A 25,110-nucleotide genomic window follows, 5' to 3' on the forward strand; every position below is an offset into this window, starting at 1 on the left:
CGCGCACCGAGGGCGCCTGCGCTCTGATGGGCGAAGAGTGGCGGGAGTAGCGCGGTGGGCGCCGGTGTCTGACAAGCTGTCGGCTCCATCCCGCCCTCGGCAACCGCCATGTCCCGCTTCTTCCAGGCGCTTCGCCGCGGCGCCAGCGTCCGGGCGGCGGGTCCGGTCGTGGAGGAGGCGGACGTTCACCGGTGGGGTCTGACAGGTCAGCGGGCCGCCAGACCCGGGGCTGCCGGGAGGAAGCGGGAGCGGGGGAAGCGGTAACGCGCGTCGCGGGGTCGGTTTCCGTGCGAGGTTGGCGGGAGGCGGCGGAGGGGCCCTGCGGCTGCCACGGGAACGTTTGGGCCCTGCGTTAACAGCTCTCGGCCTTGAAATAAATCAAGGTGTAAATAAATAAAGGTGGCTCCCGAACGTGTAAAAGTGCGCTACAGCTGCTGCACGGAGTGGTGTTGCCGTGCTCGCTGCTCCGTGCAAACCTTCCCCGGATCAGTCGTGCGCCTATCGGCTTTGCAGTTAAGTGGGAGCTGAGACCCGGGACTTGGCTCCCTGGTCCCGGCTTTTGCCCGTGCGGTGTCCCAGTGCAGCCTTAGACAGCTCTGTGCTTCGGGAACTGATCCACAGCGCAACGTCGGTCGGGCCCGAGGTGCATTGATGTTGAGCGTGAATGTTTTTAAAGTGCTTTCTGCTACCCGAAGGGTAGATGTTAAAGCGGAGTGCCCAGGCTATCCATCCCGCTTGCACGTTTTCCTTAGCCACGGGCAGCCCATATTTCAGTCCCCCTGATAATTTGGGTTTGTGTTTCCTGCGGGCTGGTGAGTTACTTCACCCACTCCACAGTGTCCCCAGGGAGGAGAGGGCGGCAATGGCGCAATGTTATTAACAACACACGACACTTGAGTGTGGGTACAGGGAAGGATCTTGAGAACGCTTACTTGGCTTGTTTGGTGGGTTTTTGTTGACATATTGTGCCCCATAATAAGGATTGCAATGGTGGTAGTAGCTACAGTGACCTACAGCTCAGGTCTGCCCTAGCTTAAGTGCCCGGAAGCTGGATAATGTCTTGTGGAGAAATTATTATTATACAACAGTAGATAGACTGTTACTGGTAGCCTAAAGCATGTCCCTGGGTATAGTACTTATATATTTAAAAAAGTGGCTGGAGCTGAAAATCAAGCTGTCTTTTAGGAATGCAGAGTAGCAGATTAAATATCAGATTAGGTTCCTTGTGCAGGCTTTTGTAATGACCTGGGGCGTTTTTGTGGGTACAAGTTCCTGAATATACTTTAATGGGTTTGTTGTAACACTGGTGTCTCTGTTCTCCAGCAGGGTAAACCAGTTTCTGCTGAAAATTTTTCTCACAAGGCTGCTGTTTGGGAAGGCCTGGTTGCGCAGGACCCATTTCTGGTGGCTTCAAGGTCTAATTGTGTATGGAGTGTATTGGATAACTATGTAAATGTAACAAATTTATTTTATTCCAAGGCATTAAGCTTCGTCCCTATCAAATAGAAGGTGTAAACTGGCTGGTGCAATGCTACGAAGTCCAGCATGGCTGTATCCTGGGTGATGAGATGGGTCTTGGGAAGACTTGCCAGGTATGTTGTCTCCTTCTGGAAAAACGATATCTGTCTAACGTAGCCCAGTGTTTCTCCAAAATGAAGGAAAACCACCCTAATGTTTGGTCAATTAAACAGCCCCATCCTGAAGTCCATAGTCAAAAGACAAACCTCATTCTTTCATTTCTTAATCACTTTAAATCCCTGTGAGGTCCTGAGTGACACTCCAAAAAGGTTTCAGTGTTTTGTAAAAAGATAAGTGGTCATTTTAGATGGACATCTGAATGTGTCATTCATAGTGTGCAGACCTGAAGGGACAATACATAGTTAGTAAAGAGAGGTTGATGTAATTTTAATGAACATGCAGCAAGATGATTTTTGTGTTTGTGAACACAGGGATTACAATTTACAGGTGTAAATTTTTCAGTGCTGCTTTTTTTTTTGGTAGGTTTTTTAATGGTTTTCAGTTTTGTTGGAAAATAAATGTTTGTGCTTTGGTTCAGCTGATAGTATTCAATAGATCTTAAATAACAAACTGGTAGTTTTAAAAATGATATATGGTAGATCTTCTTGTTTGTGACTGTAGAAAAAAGCCTTTGGAAAGGGGCTCCAGATAGCAAGGTCACTTCTTTGTCCTTGATGATGGATCTCACTTGACATTCTCTTAGCTGTGTTTTGTGCTAGAGGGCTGGTGGGAACCAGCTAAAAAACTTAAGAGGAAGCCAGTTTAGGCAGGTTCAGGTTATTGGGTTTAACCCTTTTCTTATTATTAAAAAAATACTTTTCTTGCCTTTTAGACTATTTCTCTTCTTCTTTATTTGACAAAAAAAATAACAAACAAAGAGAGATTTCTGATACTTTGTCCTCTGTCTGTTCTGAGCAACTGGAAGGAGGAACTGGAGAGGTAAGTTTCAATAGTTGTCTAGCTCATCATATTCTTGCACAGCAAGTTGCAAAGATTCTCTTGGGCTCAGTCCAACAGTTTTCTGCCTTTCAAAAGGAAAAAAGGTAAAACAGGAAGCTACCAAAACAACAGAGCAATGCAAACACCACTTGCAGTTAATGCATAGCCTTTACAATGCTGTGGTATATGCGTATTGTGGTTTAATCTGAGCTAGCAATACAACCACAATAGCTGCTCACTCACGTTCTTCCCCACCACCCCCCCAGTAGGGGAGAGAATCAAAAGGAAAGGGAGAAACTTGGATTGAGATAAACACAGTTTAATAAAATAACAAAATACTAATACACTACTAGTAAATATATACATATATATATGTATATACACACAGACACATATATATATATAGTAGAAATAAAAGATACTCAAGGCAATTCCTCACAAACTCCATCCACAACTGAGCAGCCAGTCCCAGCAAGCAGCACCTGGTCCCCAATGGCAAAAAAAAATAAAGAGGGAGAAGGCAGAAAGGCTCAGAGGCCTCGCAAAATAGCAAAAGCTGGACTAAACGTCCCACATAGACCTCCCCCGGCTACACCCCAGAGAGAGCAAGAGATAGCGGAAGACCAAGAGAAAAGGGGAGCAACCCAGAAGAGCAACTCTCCCTAAATCTGAAGCATGACAGTAATGGGATGGAATACTCTTGTTGACCAGTCTGGATGTCAGTCAAGCTCTGCCCCATCCATGCCCCTTTCCTTGATGCCTCACACCTGTGGGCAGAGCTCAGAATGTCCTCGGCTCTCAGACCAGAGCAATTAAAAACATTAACTCTGTTCTGGGGTGTTATCTCTTGTTCTCAAACTAAATCCAAATAATGAACGTGCTAGCTATGAAAAAGAAAGGCTGACTTTCAGGCCAAATGCCCCCACTAGCTCTGTACTTTTTATTCATTTGTAACCTGCCATGCTCAGCCTCTCTTAGGCAAAATCTGCTGAAGACAGCCAGGATTCTGTACAATGAAAGGTAAGACCCAGCGTCTTTCTTGGCATGCTCACATGTGCATGCAAAATACATTACATCTGTGCATGCAATCCATCTTCACTGGGGTGCAATGGCTCTGCTGATGGCACATATGCTGTGCCCAGAATGCATACATTAAGATGGAACCCAAAGTTTCCTTTTAAGAGAGAGGGTGTTGGACAGTGCTGTTTCTCAGCGTCTGAAGTTGTCCAGGTTACATTCTGAAGTGAGCTGGCCTGATTTGGATAGACTTGTGGTTGGAATAGTTGGGGGAAAGTGCCTCCCTTCACAGATCAGCAGTGAAGAGCTACCCAGGAGGAACATTAGGCAGGTATCAGTGGTGCAATTAAATGAGGAAGAATTTTAAGATCCCAACTCTTCCTCTGTAGAACTGGTTTTATCTGCATTTTTGATGAAGAGGATAGATTCTTGAGGCCCTGACTTGGACCTGTTTGCTGCAGTCATTGTTTGCCTTTATTTTAGCATGATTTAGGCCAGTTCTTTGATCCCAGCTAGCCAAACTGTATTCATTGCGCTGCTTCTCATGAGCTTTGTCAGTTCAGGATAGCAAATGTGCCATGAGACTGGTTTTCAGTCATCTGCCTTGGACTTCGAGACATAGAACAACGCAGTTTATTTTGGACTTGTCCAAACCAGAACCAGGAGTTGAGGTGCCAACCTGAGGTGCAAATTAGTCAGGAAGGGGTTAGATTTTGAGATCCAGATGCATCTCATGGGAGGGTAGTGTAGTGGACAGGAGGTTCTCATTATCTGTGCAGTAGGTATGTTTGATATTGGGGTCCAGGGTCATAAACACGTGAAAGATCAGGCTCACTGTTTTTGTTCTGTCTTTCTCTTGACAACAGGTTTGCTCCAGGACTTTCCTTTGTGACATACATAGGCAACAAGGAGGAACGACCCAAACTGCAGCAGAACCTGAAAGATCAATCTCGCTTCCATGCACTCTTGACAACATATGAGGTACATGATGTCTTTGTCTTTTGAAAGGAGGGCTCAAGTTTTTCCTCGCCTTTTCCATTGCTCCTTACCACCCAGCTCATGTCTTGTCCTCTGTACTCATCTCTTCCCCGGTGATTTTTCTAGTCTGTAACCCATTTTACCAACTCGTGTAAGTTCACTCAGATTTTGTGTCCCTAAGATACTCTACTTGAATTCCATTTTTACTGCATAGCTGTATCACACCTTGAGTAAAGAAAACAGACACATGTCCATCTTTAACTAATGCTAAATGGAAAAAGGCAAAGGCATTGTCTTTGTATAGTGCCTTACAGACCTTTAATATTTAATAGAAATATACATGTGTTAAGTTTATTAAGATTCTGTTAATCAAGTAATGCAAGAACACTTAGAAAGCATTTGCCTTTTTTGTGCTCTCTTCAGCATGCCCTCCTCAGACAAATCTTTCATTCCTGGACTGCAAAATGTTGAGATTCCTGTTGCAATTGATAGGACTTTGCGCAGAATCTGATCAGAGGTCTCCTGAGAAGGTCCTGTCCTGCTGTAAATGGAACCAACCAGAATAGGGTTGCTTCCTTGGTCACTGCTTTGGACTTGGCTTGATCTGGTGCTTAGTTATCTGGAGTGGGAAAAAGCCCTTATTTTTCTGTTATGAGTCCCACTTGGGTGTTACTTCATACCAACACTTTGGTTTTATTTTAACAATCTCTTAACAAACTAGTGAACTTGAAATTTGATTAAAAGCATCTCTTACAGCTCCTTCTGACCCCCTCCTCCTCTTCTGATCTTCCTTTGCCCTTTTGCTTTCCTTCTCTTCAAGTATTTTATGGTCTTTTCCCACTGGGAGCTGTGTGACCTGTGCTGACAACGCTGAACCTGAATCTTTTTCCACGTTGCACAAGTGGGAGTGAGTAGCGGTGATAACCCTTGTCCTAAATGGGTTAAATGGAGGTGCTCATACTGAAGCAAGTCCAAGAAGGCAATTGTCTGTCTTGAAATATTCACTTAGCTAGGATTTTTTCTTGTCTCTGCTGCTTTTAATGATAAAATTCCATGCTTTTTAAGGATGTCTCTTGAGTGACCTGATTTCTTTTCCTATGAAGTTGGGCAAGCAATGTCTACACTTTGGGATACTATTAGGTTGTTGTAATATCTTAGAGTAACCCGCTGAAGCGTATGTTTGGTTAGAGTGCAAAAGACTGCAATGCTGAAGGTGTGTGGTGTTTCTTACTGAGTGAGAAACATATGAAAAATTTACAGAAGTGAAGAGCATTTATGATGTGTGTAAATTTTCATTAATTCTCTGAGGTTCTACTTCTGGTGTGTTGCCAGACAAGTGTTAAAATGTAGAATCACAACAGCTTGTTGTTACAACAGCTGTCATGTTAATTCCCTTAGGTAATAAGTGGCTTCATTCCAGTCTGCTCCATTCCACTATAGTTTGTAAGTAGACAAAAAGATGTTCTGTTTCTTAACTGGTGTATTAACCTAAGTCATGAATCACAGTTCATTTCTTTTCATTGCAGATTTGTCTGAAAGATGCAGCATTTCTAAAATCGTGAGTCTGGTTTTAATTTTTTCAAATTTAATTCTGCATGTCTGTCAGTGACTTCTTAAGCGTATGTTTGTGTGTGAGATCCCATGCTTGTTTCACAAGAGCCAAGGGTGTTCTTTGCTTGTGATTAGAGCTTTTGCCTTTGCCAACTTTCAGTGAAGAATCTTTAATGTCAACTAAGATATATGTGAACTTCCCTAAGATGTATGTGCTGTGTCACATTCTGGGGGCAACCAGAGATCATGAATGGCTCAGGATCTTTGCAGAAGCAGAAATCCAGTGGCCCCCACTGACAGAATTTTGGACCTCGGGACTAGTCAGGCCCACTGTGGGTGCCCTGTTGTCTTTCTGTAAAGCACCTGCCCTTGGCCACAGGTGGAAACAGAAAGTTGTGCTCAATGAACGCCCTGTGGTAGAAGCCAGGCCTTATGAAAGGTAGCCATGGCCATACTGTCCTTACAGTTTCATATAATGTTCTGTGCTGCTGCATATGATCCTGCTTATTTTGCAGCTTAGCCCTGGGATGTAATACCTAGGGAGAGCAAGTAACTAGACCTAGTATCACACACATGTCAGTTCCAGTGCAATTTCCTACTTCTAATGTTAGCACATAACCTCAAAGCCATGCCTTCAAGATGTTTGGGTTTTGCCCTCTAGTATTCCTTCTGGAAAAAGTGTCTGCTAATCATTTGTACCTTGTTCTCTGTAGGAGCTCTTTTTAAAGGTGGGTCAGAGTTACCAGATGTCTCACCACCACCGCTCCTTACAAACAGTGTAACAACACAAATGAGTTGAGGAAGAGCCCTGTTCTAATGTAATGTGGAGAGATTCAGTTGCTGAGCTTGTAGAATAAAAAAAATGACATTTCACTGTCCTGGCAGTAGAGAACCACTCTTAAATAGCAAAGAAGGGGAATCAAAGGACACAGAAGAGCTGTGAGGAGAATGTAGATCCCTGTGATTCCAGCCCTTGTATTCCACTGGAAAGAGAAACATGTGGGTGAGGAAAGCTTTCCCTCCCTTGCCTGCCCATCAGCTGGTCTTAGCCATACGGAAATCACTCTGTGCTGTGGAAATTGCAACCCTAGTGGTAGGCAGGCACAAACACTGAGGGTTGAAAAAGATCTGGAGTTTATATTAAGCCTAGTGGATCTACTAGGTCACCAGTGATTCTCCAGCCTCCTTGATGAGACGCTGCATATAGCTGTATAAAGTCCAGAACATGCTGAAGCTCCTGTCTTGGGTGATTTGCAAAAAGTTGTTAATCGCTCCGCCATCACTACCTGATCATAGTTGCTGGGTTTTTGCACAGGTGCAAGGGCCTAGTTTCACATCTCTTTTCTTGCAAATTGTGGACCTCCTTAAATGTTTGACTAACTTGGGCTTATGTCATTTTCCCCATAGAAATGGGGGTGGAGAGAGAAGGAACAAATTCAAGTGAATTTGCTTAGTTTTGATTTCAGAAAACCTCATCCAGACTACAGTTAAGAAGCTGAGTTGGCTCTTGAAAAAACAGTACTTGTGAATTCCTCCCACTCTGCTTGTGGTGTTTGCTTGGGTCATGGCATAGGACTATCTCAAGTTCAGCCAAGCAGAGCCACTGCTTATTTTAGTGTTCTTGCACTGACAAGAGTGAATTGTCTGCCCCTAACTGAAGATGCTATTTTTTCAGCTTTAACTGGGCTGCCTTGGTTGTAGATGAAGCTCACAGACTGAAAAATCAAAGTTCTCTGCTTTACAAGACGCTTTCTGAGGTAAAATAACTCCTCCATCTTTTAGGGTCTAAAGCCTCTCTTCTCGTCAGTACAGCATACAGATTCTCTGTTCCTCTGAGTATCTGTTAAGCTCTGGGCCACATCCGGTTGCCATCAGAGCTGGTGAACAGATTCCCATATTTAGTGGCAGACAGATTAAGGCCTGTCGTGTTGGGTTTTCATGGAGGTGGGCAGTATTGGGAGCTTATCTCGCATTTTGACTCACATTTGGGCTTGACATGTTGGAGTAATTTGAGAGACCAAAAAAATGTAAAGCAGCCGTACATAGTGCCCCACCACAGCTGTGCTACTGAAGTGGTAGAAGTCTGACTGACCTAAGGCAATATAAAGCAACAAGAATCTTATCTCCAGCTGTGGGAGAGTGAAGGAATGCTTGCCTGGTTCATGGGACATCCAGTCATGAACTATTGACTTCCATTGTCCCATTTACTGGAGCCACCCTTTTTAATTTAAATTGCTCTGGCTTCCAAAGCACCCTGTCAAAGTGCAATGAATGCCTGATTGAAGGCAACGCTTCTTGTTATGGCAGTGAAACATGGGCATTAAGTCTGGGCTCACATCAACAACAAAGAAGTACAGCATTTTGAAAAATATTTTTTTATTAAATTCCTGGGAGTCTTATATCTTCTGAATGTGTTGCCCATGGTGTCTGTATTTCAGGAGCTTTGGTTGTAGTCACAAAGAAATAGGTGTGATTTACCTTAGCTCTCCTCCAAATGTATATTCTATCACCAGTCTTGTGAGAGGACTTGTGTTTTTTCAGAGTTAACCATATTCCCCAAGTCTCTTTACATGGATTGCTGTGAGCAACTCGGACCAGATAACGTTGCTGTGTTTGCCAGTTAGCCAGCAAATAGAAATGGAACATAGTGTTTTACAGTTTCATTTCACTGTCCTATTCTGACAGCATTTTCCAGTCATCTCATTACCTGACACTGAGCGTGCAGTATATAGGGTGCATGGATCCAAGAATGTTAATGGTGTCGGTCTTGCACTTTGTTCTTATTTTGCTTACACTGTCTTCCTTGCATTGTTGCCATCCTAGTCAGTTTGGTGGAGCTGTTTGACTGTCACACCATCCATGTTGGATGGTTTTGGCAGACGTTTGCAGCATTCTGCGGGCAGCTCTGTCATCTTTATGTTAAGCTTAAGAGTGGCGTGGGTGGAACTGTGTATTAAGTAACATTGCAGATATTTTCTCCTAATAATTTTGGTTTGTTGCTGGTTCTTTCAGTTCGCAGTAGGCTTCAGCCTGCTACTCACAGGCACTCCAATCCAGAACAGCCTCCAGGAACTGTACTCGTTACTCAGCCTTATTGAGCCTGACATCTTTCCTAGGGAACAAGTGAAAGAGTTTGTTGATTATTACCAAGCAATTGAAAAGGAGAGTGAGCCAGGTCAGTAATAAGCAATATTGTACTTGCATCAGAACCAGCTGTTTTCTTGACTAAGAAGCAGACAATGTTGTGTCCCCTTTATTTGTGTGGTTTTTTTTTTTTTTTTTTTTTTTTTGTTGTTGTTAATGCTGACTAGCTTTAAAACAAAGCCACTAAAAGTAATTATTACTTACCTTAATGTAGCTCTTATATATTTAAAGTATGCAGCTATGTTTTGTTTTCTCTGTTTGTAAAATTGGGCTTGAATCATTTAACTAATAGATGTAAAGTTCCTTATGCATTTATTTTGAAAGTATAATTGTGAAGGTACTGTATAAATTCCTTACATTTAATGCAGTAATCTCCTCTGCTGTTTTGTTTTTTCTCTGCCTCTGCATAGCCAAAGAATTGCACAATCTTCTGCAGCCATTTTTGCTTCGAAGAGTCAAGTCTGAGGTAGCTGCAGAGCTGCCAAAGAAGGTAGAAGTGGTTCTGTACCATGGAATGTCAGCTCTGCAAAGGAAGTACTACAAGGCCATTTTGACGAAAGATCTAGGTAAATGGTGGATTTGAACCCTATAAACTAATTTTAAAAACAAAATTACATTCTTTTGTAAATCTGTGCTCTGTACTGAAGGAGAAGATACTTTGGCCTGCAGAATATGCATAGAATGAACATGCCAAATTCACTGCTTTGCACTGCTTGATTTGCAGTCTTATATTGTGATAAAATAAGAGATATATTAATCTAGAGCTGAGCTGTTGCAGAGCTGGAGTGGGTTGGCTTCAGGATTCTGCTTTGGGCCAGTCTGTAATCAAAAATACTTATTGCCAGATAAGCCTGCTCCTATCCCATGTTTTTGTGTTCAGAGTGATACAGGGAGTTTTGGATCTGTGGATCTCTACAGATTTTCCAATAGTAGTAGTTTTCATCAGGGTCTTTTTCTAAAGACTTGTCCAAAAAATGTGAGAGAAATTTTGTTTGGTCCATGAAAACAGATGTGTTAGTTGTGAGATGGAAATTCAAATGCAGATGTCATATACAGAGAGAGAGATAGTTCAGTGCAGAAGCTTTGCAGAGCAGCGCTTGGCGCCCAGACATTCCCAGTCACACCCATCGATGGAGTGTGGGCTTTCCTGCTCAGATCCTTTTCTGTGCTTTTTGTTACAGATGCATTTGAAAGTGAAACAGGAAGGAAGGTTACACTTCAGAATGTCTTAATTCAGCTTCGGAAGTGTGTTGCCCACCCATACCTTTTCAATGGTAAGCAAGCACTCCTCTCTCTTGAAATAGAAATAAGTTTCTTGATTTACACAATGTTTTTCTATTATTGCTTGGCAGTGTAATGCTTAGAAGCAGCAAGTAATAAACAATGTTGTACTCGAATCAGAACCAGCTGTGAGTTTGTGACCAGTTCCAACATATGACAGTTCATCAATAATGAAGAATAAAGTAAGGGGGCTGCGTGAAGTCTGAGTTTCTTACTGCGGCTCTCTGCTTGTTTTCTCATCGATGCATCTACTCTCACGGAAACAATGAAATCAAAATGCTTTTGGGAGCTACTGAGGGTGTTTGCATTGTGGGGGTCTGCTTGGCGACAGCTGGCAGTGCAGATACAATGAGGTTGACCGCTGAGTTGTTGTAACACTGTCATAGTATTATGTCTGCTTCTGAAATTCCTTTTTGTTCCAGGTGTTGAGCCAGAACCCTTTGAGATTGGAGAGCATATTGTGGAAGCCAGTGGCAAGCTGTGTCTGTTGGATAAACTCCTTTCATTCTTGCATGCTGGGTATGTCATGTTGGTGTGAGGAAGATAGGGTGAGGTTGACATAAAGAGGTAAACTGGGAGGCAAACTACCTTATTTAGCCATAGATTGAGCATCATCACAATGCAAGCACTGCCCTATTTATTGCATGTTACTGACCACTTGAAATATGTCATTTCACTACAGGGAGCCACATTAGAGATGGTAGAGGAATCTAAAAGATTTTTGCAGCTTTCCTTTAAACATTTCTCACAGTATCACAGTATGTTTGGGATTGGAAGGGACCTCAAAATATCATCTAGTCCAGTCCCCCTGCTGGAGCAGGAACGCCTAGGAGAGGTCGCACAGGAACATGTCCAGGCGGGTTTTGAATGACTCCAGAGAAGGAGACTCCACAATCCCCCTGGGCAGCCTGTTCCAGTGCTCTGGCACCCTCACTGAGAAGTTTTTTCTCAAATTTAAGTGGAACCTCTTGTGTTCCAGCTTGATCCCATTACCCCTTGTCCTATCATTGTTTGCCACCGAGAAGAGCCTGGCTCTATCCTCGTGGCACTCACCCTTTACATATTTATAAACATTAATGAGGTCACCCCTCAGTCTTCTCTTCTCCAAGCTAAAGAGACCCAGCTCCCTCAGCCTTTCCTCATAAGGGAGATGCTCCACTCTCTTAATCGTCTTTGTTGCCCTATGCTGGACCCTCTCCAGCAGTTCCCTGTCCTTCTGGAACTGAGGGGCAAAACACTCAAAACACTTCACCAACTCTCTCACAGATGCTTGTATTTGTCATGTTTGGGAACCTGGGAAAATAACCGTTTGACCTGGTATTCAGCATATCTGGTTTGACCATGAGTTTCCTGATAGTGGCTTCCAGTGCATCAATTCAGTTCCTTTGTGCTGTCACGTCTGTGTTAGCCTGGGAGGCAGAACACACAGCAAATATGAAAAATAAATTTGACTGGACCAAAAACTGAGAATAAGTTGAAACTTCAGCTTTAGGAATGGCGTTCAGAACTCCTGGTGCCGGGCTTTGGTGACTTCAGAACCTGGAACCTGAGGACCTTGAGTATTTATGTCCAGCTCTCAGATGGGATACAAATCAAACTGCCGTTTGCATTCCTGTGCGAACTCTGAAGCAGTATCTCCTGCGTAACACAAATTCTACTTTCTCTCTTAAGTGGGCTGAAATTTCCCTTTGACTACTTCCAAAGGACAGAGCTTCAACAGACCTTGGGAAGTTCTGATCTGGTTATGGAGGTCTTTGTCCTTCTGCTGTACAGCACCTTGGGAGTGGATGCCTCTCCCTTGAATGTCTTTGCCACAGGACCAGCCCTGTGCAAAACCTGGACTTTGAAACACCCATGTCTTGCTGTACAGTGAAGTCTGGTTAAACAGAGCACTGAGGCCTACAGCTGAGAAGGAGGAGAGTTGGTGTCTCACTTATACATGATTGTAGGCAGAGTTTGATCTTTGAAGGTCATTTGCTGGAGGAGGAAACGCACCACTGTCACAGAGCTGTCGATACTATATTTTCCCAGCATCTAAGATGCTTTGTAGTGTGTGATTTGAGAGCAGTCTGGTGTGGCAGGTCATGTGGTGAGGAAGACGTCATGACGCTAGGTTGAAGCTGAGGATCCTTTCAGACAGGCTTCTTTGGATCCTCACCAGGCTGCATCCAGCCAGCAGCAGAGCTGTGCCAGAACTTTGTCATGTCTCTGTGAGTCCAGACTCTAGACATGGCAATGGATGATGGCAGATGAGGCCAATTAGTTGCATCTGGATGTGGGGCTGAGAATGTAGTGAGGGAATGGGCCGTGACTCTGTGAGGCTTAGTGTACAGAGATGATGAGGCCTTGCTGTGTAACACTGACTGTTTGAGCTACTGTAACCCCACTGCCACCCTGTGAAGTGCTGTCTCAGTATGTTGAGACTCATGGTGTCTCACGTTCTTCTTCCAGTGGCCACCGTGTCTTGCTCTTTTCTCAGATGACTCAACTGCTGGATATCCTGCAAGACTACATGGACTACAGAGGTATGTTCTGCGTGCTTTGGCAGCAGAGGGTTTATCCTCATGATCTCTGCCATATATTATTCCTCTGATTTTGGTTCATCTGCCTGGGATTGAGAAAGGACTGTGATTAGAATTTGTTGTTTCTTAGTAGATAGAAACCATATTCTTGCAGTGGCTCTGTAAGTTCTGGGGTCTTGAGTTCAGCTCTTTGCTATGTTACCATCTGCCTGTAATGAGCTGACACTTAAATGTTGTTCTTTAAAGTAGTTTCAGCTTTGGTTCCTCAATAAAATGGAGCTAACAGATGGCAGGGTAGCAATGTTTCATTATATACCTGTGTTCAATTATGGGCCTGAGTCCTGAAGTAATTGCACTGATGGCACTAAGCTTACTCTAGATTCAGTTTGTCCAGCACAAGATGCAAATGGGGTCACATTCATACCAGGAAATTCATTTTTGATTAAAACTGTTGCTGGCAGTGGGGCACTGACATGTCTGCAAGGGCAGGTTGGATCAGACCATTTTTGGCAAGGTTACCACAGTGTTCTTGGGACATTTTCTTTTGTTTCAATTCACATGGCTCCATGCCTACTTAGGATTTCCTATGAAAGAGGCTTTTGTTTGGTGTTTATGGTTTTGGACAACTAATAATGCAGGATAAAGCCAAATGTAGGGCCATATCCCATACTGCTTGCTCACAGGAAAGCACACATTGAAGGAGTTTGCATGAGGAGGATCCAATGGTTGTTGGCCTGTTTTGTGGGGCCAACAGCCAGCACTACATAGTCTGAAATGGGACTGTGTGCTAACGTTCTTTTACTTTGGCTCTGAATTTTCCTGCTGTGTTTCCAAGCAGTAAATTAAATGCAAAGGGTCTCTATTTCAGTATCAGCTAAATTACCCTTTGCCAACAGTCAATCTGGAAGTCAAGGTCACTACTTCATTCTATATGAGATTTAACTAGGAAAGAATGAAGGAGTTGAAGGCAATAAAACGAGAATCAAGGCAGGAGGATTTAGCATAAAAAGATTCAGGACAGCAGTGAGACAATAGCGAATGAGGTAAGAGAGTAAGAACATAGACAGAATTTGAGAAACATACATGTTGCTTGTTTGAAAAGGCTACAGCTACGAGCGGCTGGATGGTTCTGTCAGGGGTGAAGAGAGACACCTTGCCATTAAGAACTTTGGTCAACAGCCCATCTTTATCTTCTTGCTGAGCACCAGAGCAGGTAAGTAAGGAAAGGAGAGACAACCCCTCTTGCTTCTGCACTCTTCTTTTCCTCTCTCTGACAGGATTTTAGGGAGTTCTGAATCCTGCAGAGCCTGTTCATGTGGGGGATTTTTGACAGAGACAAGACACATCCTGAACTTGGGTCTCTCAGCTAGGACATCTGGTTTCTTTGCTTTCCTTTCAGCAGCTGATGCCAAGATGCTTTTTATATTGCAGCCACTTGAGTTACTTTTTTAATTCCAAGTCCCATAATGCCTGTCCCTGTGCCAGGTTGAGCTTAAGGAGTTTTACTAGCATCTTATTTCTGCAAGCACCAGACTTCAGGCAGGAACAGACTTCCTTTAAGTAAGCTGGTGGGATCGCTTCATGAGTTCGCTGAACGTGGACATGCTCTCTAGCTGGCAGACGGACTGACGTGAGAGCGTTTTATTGTCCTGAGATGGCAGAGAACACCATGGGACTGCATCTGTGCTGCTTCCCCTCTTAGCTCCTCAGGCAGATCTGTGTCTACAGTTTCAAACCTCCCTGTCTCTCTATTCAAGCAAGCGCAGAGGCAGGCACGTTTCCAGAGGAGCGGTCCACAACTGCTTCATCTCAGGCATCAAACTTGAACTCAGTTTTGCTTTGGGCTTCTGGTCAGGCTTTCCTGGGTAAGCCTGGCTTCAGTGATACTGCAGTGCATTCAGGGGAGTACACAGAAAGACTGAAGAGGAGCGCCTAATGCTGGATGGCAGGAATAAGTGTGTCTCTCACCACAGTGCCTGAACTCTCCCTGCCCTTGTCAGCGAGGCTCAGAGTTGTTTTTTACTATTTTTTTTTTTTCACTCTGCTATGTCTGTCCAAAGAATTTCATATTCAACTGGGAACAGTAATTCCATCACTGTTAGGAACAGAGATTTTGAGGTGCATGGCTGTTTCCAGATGCAGGTATGTCCTGGTTACTGTGAACAGGTGCTTGGCATGACCTGGAAGAAATGTAAGGCAGCAGACTCTCCCATCTTTAGCTATAGTATGTAGTCACAATAGTGGATATTATAAAATATGTAATTAACTGTATTTTTTTTCTTTTCATTCCATGCGAGCCCATACTCTAACCTCAAAAACTTTAAGTCATATTAATACCTAGGCTCTGGTTATTGTACAGTTGAGCCTGGTGTTTTCCACTGCTTCAGCAGCATATTTACCAGTTGCTTCTGTGCTGCAGCCAAGTCATGACTTGGGCAGTCCCTTGTAGCCTCAGTGAAGGCAGTCCTTGCTGGGTTAATCTGCCTGTTAGCTGAAGAATATCTGTGTTCAGTGGTCTTGACAAGCAGTGAGTGCCCTTCGTGTTGGTTCACTTGCACCCTATTTTATTTTTTTTACTATATTGCACAGAACAGCTTGGATTTGGGTTCTTGCAGAAAGCTGGCAGTGGGAAATGGAAGACTTACCCATCTTTTTAGACCCTTAAGAGACTTAGATTTGGGGTTGAGAGTTGGTTTGAATTAGATATAGTTGATGAGATTTGACAGAACCTTGCATAGCATAAATTTTCAGTCTTCTCCTTTATTTTTTGCTGGTGACATATTTTGTGACCTTCTTTGTAGGTGGAGTTGGCATGAACCTGACAGCAGCAGATACAGTTATTTTTACTGACAGTGATTTTAACCCGCAAAATGACTTGCAAGCAATAGCAAGAGCTCACCGGATTGGGCAGCACAAGTGAGAAATGTTGCTACTTCTGGTTTGGTTTTGATTCTCTCGGTCTCTCAGTATTGCTTTCCCTGTCCAAAAGAAACGGAGGGTTAAAATACAGTAAATTGAAGAATAATGAAGGAGAGCAGGGAGGATTTTATGTCTTTGTTTTTCTGTTGCAGCCTTGTGGAGTCTTGTCCTTGTCATGCATTTAGGGTGGGAGCTTTGTTGATTTGGAGGTGGAGAGGGAATCTGGAGGTTTGCCTGCCCTTTTACACTGAGCATTTCTCCTCTGTCGAGAAGTGATTGTATCAGCATTACATTTCTGCTGATTATTTTTGTTGATTTTGTTCTTGCCTTTTTTTCCCTACCAAAGGAGTGGGTGAAGGGATAGCGCACTATGCAAGGAAACAGCTTTAGTGCACCTCAAAAAGAAAAAGAAAATAATAAGAATTTTCTTAAACTTTTCAAGGCCTGTAAAAATTATCCGCCTGATTGGGCGAGATACAGTTGAAGAAATAATCTACCGAAGAGCTGCTTCTAAGCTCCGGCTGACAAATGCCGTTGTAGAAGGGGGTCAGTTTGCCCTGGGAGCACCCAAGCCTCCAGCAGCAGCAGAGTTACAGGTAAAATAGAGCTTCATCCTCAATTTTACTCCGGTAATGTCTTTAGGAATGTTCAAAAGTGTTTCTATATTTATGTGTGATATGAACCTAGCCAAACACTTCTGTTCTGGGGGAGATGTACATTGACTTAACAGCTTTTGCATATCTTAGGAACCAAAATGATATCCCAGGTCCAGACAAGATCTAATGTTTGCAGACAGTTTTTACAATTTTGAGGCACATCCGTTGTTGCAAAAGGGTGTCTTTTCTTGGAGAAGAGGGGAAGGCAGAACCTCTCCTTGTTTTACTTGTTTAATTTTAAGAAATCAAAAGTGGAAGCTGACTCATTGTTTCTAGAACTTAGCTGCCTCTGGTGCTATTCTCTCAGAAACAGACCTGATGATAGGTACTTAGTCAGCTTTGGGTTGCTGGTCTGAAACTCGGTCAACCTTCTGTGGACCTATTAGTAAATACAGTATCTTGGGAGTCAGGGCATGATTTAGAACTCTGACCTGAAAGCTGAGGTTTGTGCTGAGAACTTGGGTTGAAAACCTCAAGCAAAGTGACATTTAGGGGAAAACATGCCCTACATGCAGCTAAACCTGGGAGAGGTTTGAAATCAGTGTATCCTTTCCCCTGCCATCTCCCCTCCCAGCCCTGTCAGCATGTATCTCAGCAATTACAGTTTCCGTGGGAGAACTGGAACTGAGCCCATAGGAAATTCCATGATGATGTTTTTCTTCCCATGGATTTTTGTGGTATTCAAGCTTTTGTTTTAAAGGAGTTTGGGGCAAAACCAAGCCTGTTCTTTCTGCCTATTGAAGAAAGCTGCTTGAATGCAGTCAGTTGAATGCTATTTTGTCATTTAGCCTGGAACAAAAGTGACCGTTCAAGTCTGGATGAGTTATGTTTGAGGGAGATATGATATAGGGGTCTGCCCCATCAGGTGTTGGGAGAACCAGACGTGTTAAAGCATAAGTATTTTGACAGGTAACATTAAGGCTTGGATTTCTGTGCTCGCACATCCTTTGTATTTAAGCCTGAGAAGCTTGAGGCCCTGAGATTTACATCAATTAGGAGATATTAATACTGAACTTCCCCTTCTCTTTGTTTAAAGCTGAGTGAAATCTTGAAATTTGGCTTGGATAAATTGCTGTCCTCTGAGGGGAGCACTATACAGGATGTGGAGCTAGAAAACATCCTTGGAGAGACAAAAGGAGGGAAATGGGTAATGGATGTTGTGCTGCCACTTGAACAAGAGAGTGAAGAGGAGGATACAGAGAGTAAGTTAAGAATCTAAATACCTATGAAATGCGTATCACTTGGGTGCTGGTTGAGAAATTTTCTCGGGCAAGGCTGGCATTTCTCAGTTAACAAGAAGAAAAGTGGACTTAAGTACATGACTTGGATTTTGTTTGTGGCCTTATTTCTGAGCTTTTATTGGTCTTTTTCTTTGTTTTTGTGTCTTTATTTGCCTATTTGAACACTAATGGTAACAATACTTGCCCAGTTTTGGTGGCTGGTGGGCTGAATTCATGTGCTTCAAATATTTTGAGACTTCAGATGAAATTCATGAGAAAAGGGCAAGTATTCAAATTGTAGCCACTGTTTTTCTCACAAAGAATCTTTTAAGATAGATCTATAGTTTTAGAGATATAACAGTAACTGAGATATAAGAATAACTTAAGGAAAGGCTACATAGCAGGTGTTTTGTATTTATCTCCAAACAAGAGATTATTTGCCATGAAAAATAACAGGTTGAAATGACCTTAAAAAATTGCAAAATGGGAAATTAGAAATGCAGAGTCATGGTGTCTAAACAACTAGAACAAACCCACTCTGTCTTCAGTACTCCAACTTCCAGTCCAAATGTCACACAATTCTGGTTCATTTTTCATAGCCCAATACTATACAAGAATAAATTCTAAAGGATACTTCCCTTCTTCTAATGTCATGGTGAGAAAGACTGAATTTCTGTTTTGAGTACTAAGTGGCACTTAAATATAGATCTGTGACTGAAGCAGAAATATGGCCCAGGAGGTTAGGGATTGTCCATTCTGCAGCAGTTTCTGGCAACAAGTAATTATTTGCTGAGACTTAGCAAAGACTGGTATTTTCTGTTGGTAATTTAATGAGGAACATCAGGAGCACTCTGTGTAAAAGTTATTGGGGAAAATAGCTCACTTGATGAGCAGTAACTCTGGGTTGCCAGAGTTCTGTGCTTTTATTTTGTTTGGGAGCTCCAAAGAAAATGTTTGCTATCCATTTAAAAGAGTTGCCTGTAACTACATAGCACAGCTGAATTAATTTGCTACTGGCAAAGATGGAATGACCAAAGAGAACAATGGTGGAGCCACATCTTCAAATAGTTAATTGACCGAAATAGGAAGAATGGTTCTTTGCCAGAATAGATGACTTAAATGAAAAGCTTTTGCCTAAGGAAGCAAATATTGATTCTGTTGTTTCTATATGATGCTGACATGTCATACAAAAAAAAAATGATGAGACTGAACAACTTCTTCTGCTGAGTGTAGAACAGTGTTACAGAGAAGCCAAATTTCTTTCAGTCTCACTGTATACTTAGGTGTGAGTGGCTTTCAGTTACTTTTAAAACTTTTTAATTGTGTTTTAAAGATCACATGTACGTGTATGAAGGCAAAGATTATTCAAAAGAACCCAGCAGAGAAGACAAAAAAGCATTTGATCAGCTTTTGGATCTTCAGAAAGCCTTGATTGAAGAGACCAGTAAGGAAGGGAGGGCTCTCCGGAACAAAGCAAATGTAAGACAAAAGACATGACAAGGCACATGATGCTCTTTCATTTGCTTGTGGAAAATGAGACTGACAGTTTTCTCTCTTTACCTACAGCTTGCAGAAGGAATGTTAAAAGATCTGAATGTCAATGTGGCTCTTCTAATCTGAGGGCTTGACAATCCAGCAATTCTGATAACAGATCAGAGATACGATGTGCAGGGCACTAGTATAAACTTAGGTCACAAACCCACATATTATGGAACAATTGGAGTCTGATGATTAAGGCCTGTGGACAAGTAGACAAATGGGAAAGGAATGTAGGTTAAGGCAGGCACCAGATATGGCTTTAAGATGAGCAGTTGGTTTCCGTGGTGCTTCTTTCTTTCTCCAGACCCTTCTCATAGGCCTCCGGGAACAGTCAACCAGGAGAAAGCACTTGTTGAGCGCAGAGGAACTGGAGGCTAGGAAGAAGAAGCGCCAAGAAGCTGCAGCAAAGAGAGCAAGGCTCATGGAGGAAAAGAAGAAGGCAAAAGCAGAGGCGGAACACAGGAAAAGGTATGGTTTGTGTACTATATCTACTACTTGTAAGCTGATGTCTGTTACCATCTACTCTAGAAATGTGTGTCCGATTGACAAAAACAAGTCATGGTCTGTATCCACTCTGGCAGATGGGGCTGGGGATGAGGGAAGGAGATGATAAAATGGCTCTGGCAACCCTCACAAGAGAGTTAATTTCATACACCACGATGTTTCTGTGTGTGTGCTCAAACTGCGTAACATAAGGATGTGAAGGTGGAAAAAAGGCTTGAGCCCCTAGCAGGTTCTTTTCCCCTGAATACACTGCCTGACTTCACATCTAATTTAATTCATGGAAACTGGCCTGAACAGGAACCCCATATCTGAATGTACAGTGAGCTTGTGGGAGAAGCTTTCTGAAATGTCACATTTGGCCCCCTAATTTTTAGCCTGGCTTCTGTGGCTCTGTGGCATGTGTCTTAACTTACTCTGCCTTGTTTCCTAGATGTTCTTCCTTTTCACCACTCTGAGTAGCTCCTTGCCCTTTGTCATGTGGTCACTTTTTCCATGCCTGCAGTTGGCATATCACACTGGCATGTGGCTCTTAATATCACAGATAGCAACTGTGATAAACTTGGTTCTGGTCTACAATAGGGGAGGGAGCAGAGGTAAGGCAGGTCTGGGTCTCCTGTATTTAGATCTTTGCAGATCTAAACCAACGTGCATCCCCCCAACTCTTATTTTCATTGAACATCATCTTCTTTTGTTTCAGGATGGCCTGGTGGGAGGCAAATCATTACACGTCTACCTGCCTTCCTTCAGAGGAAAGTGAATCTGAGGAAGAGTTTGAGGAGGATGAGGCTGGTCTGAATGTGGATTTAGAGTATAAAGAAGCAGACCTGAACTGCATCAAGTACGTCATGGGAGATGTCACCCACCCCAAAGCAGAAGAGGAGGATGCCATCATTGTCCACTGCCTAGGTAGAACTTACGACAACAGGAATGTGGATGGTTGAGGTGGGAAAGGGGGCTGAATCATCCCTATTAGCTCAGTAGTTTCTAATTCCCATCCAGACTGAAATAATTTGGATTTGCGTGGTTTTAATCTTGAGGCAATACAGACTGCACCATGTGCAACCCACACAAGTACTAGCAAGGTGTACATGGGTCTTTTCATGCCCTCTCTGGAATAATGGGTGAGTCTCTTCAAAGGTGGCTGTATGGCTTGAAATTGTATGTCTGTGGCCAAATGGACATAGTACCTCCTGAGATGAGGGCCTTTTCTTCATCCCTTGTAAGCTGTAGGGATTGAACTGAGATATTGAAAATCATTTCCCTTGTACAGTCAGCAGAGACACGCATTTCCAGAGGCTGAGGTCAGAGCTGCTCTCTCTTGGTGCTTGTCTCTCGACACTGACAGTACAGCAGCTCTAGGCTAGTCTCCTAATTTAAGGACACTGAAGCTGAGGGAGAGAAATTCAGGTTACAGATTTCCTCCTGAATCAGTCTTGGAGCTGCTCTCTGGCCAGGGCTATAGCAGAACATTATAAGATGCTCTGGCTTATGTTAAACTCAGCACAAAAACTTGTGTTTCAAGTAGAAATGCCAAGTAAAAGTAGAAGTCTGCAAATAACAAACACCTAGTTGTGGAAAGCCCAAGGCACCAATGCGGAGACATAGTAGTGCATGTTCTATACACCTATATGCATATATGTAAGGATACTAGCAGGTTTATATGCTCAAAGCCACGGTTAGTGCTCGTTTGGGCATCCTTGGTGGACAATAAGAAGGAATTCTTCCTGCAGAGTTTTTCAGGAAACTGTCACAAGTTTGTTTTTCTCAAAGGCTGAGGTTTATCCTCCAGGATGGTCCCTTGAGTACTAGCTGACTTCAGTTTGTGTGTCATTCTCCTATGTGCTTTTGATAACCATTTGTACAGAGTAGGTCCTTTTCCTGCAGGGGTGGTCTTCAGCCTTACTTTCTAAAAGGAGTCTAACTTATCATTTCATTGTAGATGACTCTGGCCGTTGGGGAAGAGGTGGATTATTTACAGCTCTGGAGGCTCGTTCTGATCAGCCAAGGAAAATATATGAGATGGCAGGAAAGATGAAAGGTAAGAGATTAAAACATGACCTTAGGCCAAGGTACTTGAAAGAGGTTAAATCTCACTGATGTTGCAGGAGTGTAGTGCCTGGATACCTTCATACTCATGTTTTTTCATCTTTCTTTAGATATGTGCATCCCTAGTTCTGAAAGTAGTAATATAGCCAGTGCTTTGACTTGACTTGTTATGAGTCTGAGAACTCTGCATAGGGGCTGGTCATTTGGATCCATGCTACAAGACATTAAAAAAAAAAAAAAAGCAAACTTGTTCATTATTCTCAGGATGTTTTTCACTATATAAGAAAGAGCCCTTTATCTTCTGTCAAAGTCCTTTTAAGAATGATGAAAGTCACCTCAGGCAGTATTCAGCCTTTGGTTCCCTCCAAGCACTGATCTTCTCCTGAGCATGTATTAGCAGTTTCGAGCTACCTGCAGCTGGTGAGGAATGCACATCTTGCTGTAAGGTGGATCTGTGTTTCTTTCTATTTTCCTGGGAGATGCTTTCTTCTTGTTCCCTGTGTCTCTTCATTTGTGGTCTTTAACTGGGATGTGTGTATCTTGGGTGGGGTAACATCAGTCTTGTTTCCCTGGGCAAAGGGACTGACTTTGCTGAAAACATGATGAGGAGACAAAGAAAGCCAAAGAGAATAATACAGAATGTGACAGTGAAATCACTGCTGCATTGACTCACGGTTGACTCTTCAGGATTGATTTTTTTTTTTTTCTTGTTGTTCTGTTCTTGTTTTCTGGACAGACCTGGAGTTAGGAGGAACCCTGCTGTTCCCGATTGATGACAAAAAATCCAGGAAAAAAGGACAAGACTTGGTGAGAATGCGAAGCTCCTTTTTGTCTTCCTCTGTCCATGTGTTTTTGAAGCTGTGTGAAATGAATGTTATGTTCTTTTCCCAATAATAATGGTACTGAATACAGAACAGGGTTAAGTTGCAGTTAAACATTAGAGAAAAGGAGATCTTTTTCTCATTTATTAAAGCTAATAGTAATGTGGTTTTCTAGCAGCTATCACTGTGTCTCTTAGTGCTGTATATAGACTCCATTTCATGTTTTTGTGTGTTTTCTCCTTAGCTGGCCTTGATTGTAGCTCAACACCGGGATCGGTCCAACAACTTGTCTGGCATTAAGCTGTCTGCTTTGGAAAAGGGCCTGAAGAAGATTTATTTAGCAGCCAAGAAAAGGAATGGTAAGTGTTTGTGCAGTAGAACAGTGAATCTTAACACATGTGATTGCACCTAAAGATGATGACCAATTTCCACCTCTCCTGTACTGTTTTTTCTGCAGTGAAGTAAGAGGGAGATCCCCATGCCAGATATGTTGTATTCCAATCTATTTATTCAGTTCTTGTTGGGTAGCTTGAATTCTTTACCTACATCGCTTTCTATATGTGTATCTTGTCCTAAGGAACGTGCACTCTCTGTTCCCTCCTTCACAGCAACGGTTCATCTTCCACGTATCGGGTATGCAACAAAAGGTTTCAACTGGTATGGTACCGAGCGACTCATCCGAAAATACTTGGCGACGCGGGGTATCCCCACTCTTATGTATCCTTTTGCAGTATGTTTTATTTGGTTCACAATCTAATATTGAAACGATCCCCTAATGCAAGCAAGGCCAGGCACAGATGCTGCAGTCCAGCTGGAAACTTGTTTTATCCGATCTTGTTCTCATCCAGGTACTCATTCCACAATGAGGACTTAGCGTCTTGGGTGATAATGACCAGTTAGTGTGACTCAGTATGCCTGTCAGAATTTGTTGGGACTAGATGCTGGTCTTCTGTTGACAGCCATCAACTTACCTGTATGTGCCACCTCTGTGGAGCAGATGCCTGGAATTTCAGAATAATGGAAGTGACTCCAAGTAGCAAAAGTGGAAAAAAAAAAAATTACAGTGTACCACACAAATGATAACTTGTTTCCTTGGCTGAACATGGTGGAGTTGGTGCATGTTAGGACAGGCTTTTATAACAAAACAACTCATTGTTTTCACCCTCCAGAAAATAAACCAGAGGTTTACAAGGAGGCTCTGTTTTGTCACTTCTCTAGGAATACATGCGTTTGCTATACTGCCACTGCCAGCAATTCTATGAAACTGAAAACCTGAAACAAAGACAATAGTATTCAGAGCATTCTGCCTCCTTCCTTGGCCAATCTCTTAGTGGACATGTTGTCTGGCACTCCTTGATGCTTAACAGTATTTCCTTAACACTTCTTGTTAGATACTATTTCCCTAGGAATAAAGGCTCTTCTGCTTCACAACCATATTCATCTTCAATGACAGTCTCAAAGCCGTGAAGATGTAGTAATTCTGTTGAGAAACATGCAAAAAGCCAAGGATCTTATCAACATCACTCAGTCAGTCTGTATGCATCCACTTCAGAAACATGGCTTACACAGCCATTATTTGCTCCTGTATCTCTCTGCCTTCATTGGGCAGAAAACTTACATGTTGTTAGGGGCTTTGGAGAGGAGTGAGACTGCTTCAGAGTTCAAAGAGTCTTCAGATAAGGATGTTGGCTCAATCCCAGATCTGTTTTGGAGGTGGAAAATTAAACTTTCACTGATGGTCCGTTATTATCCTTTATATTAAGTTATTGCTAGTTCTTGGAATAAAGTATTTTTTGGCTATATTTTTTCCCCCTCTTCAAGTCTCATCCCTTGTTTCACTATACCTGTTTTCAGTCAGCTTTTTATTGGTTACCTTGGACTGTGTGTACATGCCCGCGTAGACATCTCAGTGGAAAGGAAGCTGTCTGCATTAACAACACTGCATGACAACCACACAACATAAACTGTTTATACTGTTCCAGTTCCCCAGAAGTTGACTTGCATTTGTTCAAATATACGTTTTAGCCACATAATCATGTGCTTACAATCTCACAGAATCCTGGCCAGTATTCTTGGCAAAGGAATGCAAGGCTACCAAAATTTGAGATTGGCTTTATAAATTACACCTTTCCTTTTCCCACAACTGCTTTTTCACTACATGGTTCTTTGTTGCAGCTGTTGGGCAAAACCAGTTTCTTATTGCTGTCCAAAAAGTTGTATGAAAGGTTCCATGACCCTTTGATTAACTTCAAGGGAATCTTAATGCAGAGTGTTTGATGTTTGCTTTACTATGTTGCAAGTTTTTAGCATTATTTGCACTGTTGGTTTTAGCCCATTTTCTAATTTTGTTTTGTTTTCAGTACAAACAGGCAATAGTAGCTCTCCTAATAAGTGTTTTGACCAGAGAGACTGTGAGGTACCAAACTTAATTCAATGTAAAGTTCAGCTTCCAACA

General features: G+C 42.7%; 1 protein-coding gene across 4 annotated transcripts; it reads left to right on the top strand.

Annotated features, from left to right (window-relative positions):
• Positions 1-2: 2 nt before the first annotated feature.
• Positions 3-24,457, top strand: CHD1L (chromodomain helicase DNA binding protein 1 like). 4 transcript variants are annotated; one of them, XM_065063283.1, is made up of 24 exons: positions 36-205; positions 1,480-1,592; positions 2,351-2,457; positions 3,426-3,477; positions 4,341-4,455; positions 5,979-6,010; positions 7,679-7,760; positions 9,016-9,178; positions 9,558-9,713; positions 10,329-10,421; positions 10,851-10,947; positions 12,880-12,953; positions 14,053-14,163; positions 15,752-15,866; positions 16,312-16,465; positions 17,562-17,727; positions 19,079-19,224; positions 19,589-19,752; positions 20,486-20,694; positions 21,728-21,826; positions 22,571-22,641; positions 22,900-23,014; positions 23,264-23,372; positions 24,047-24,457. In XM_065063283.1, the coding sequence occupies exons 9-24, from the start codon at positions 9,662-9,664 to the stop codon at positions 24,120-24,122; spliced, it is 1,851 nt and encodes a 616-aa protein (XP_064919355.1). In that variant the 5' UTR covers positions 36-205; positions 1,480-1,592; positions 2,351-2,457; positions 3,426-3,477; positions 4,341-4,455; positions 5,979-6,010; positions 7,679-7,760; positions 9,016-9,178; positions 9,558-9,661; the 3' UTR covers positions 24,123-24,457. The 4 variants fall into 4 exon arrangements, with proteins under 4 accessions (XP_021155514.2, XP_064919355.1, XP_064919361.1 ...); XM_021299839.2 differs by lacking the exon at positions 3,426-3,477 and having other exon boundaries at positions 3-205; XM_065063289.1 differs by lacking the exons at positions 3,426-3,477; positions 7,679-7,760 and having other exon boundaries at positions 116-205.
• Positions 24,458-25,110: the final 653 nt, after the last annotated feature.

The sequence above is a fragment of the Columba livia genome, chromosome 1 (genome assembly GCF_036013475.1).
Source record: "Columba livia isolate bColLiv1 breed racing homer chromosome 1, bColLiv1.pat.W.v2, whole genome shotgun sequence".
NCBI classification, from domain to species: domain Eukaryota; kingdom Metazoa; phylum Chordata; class Aves; order Columbiformes; family Columbidae; genus Columba; species Columba livia.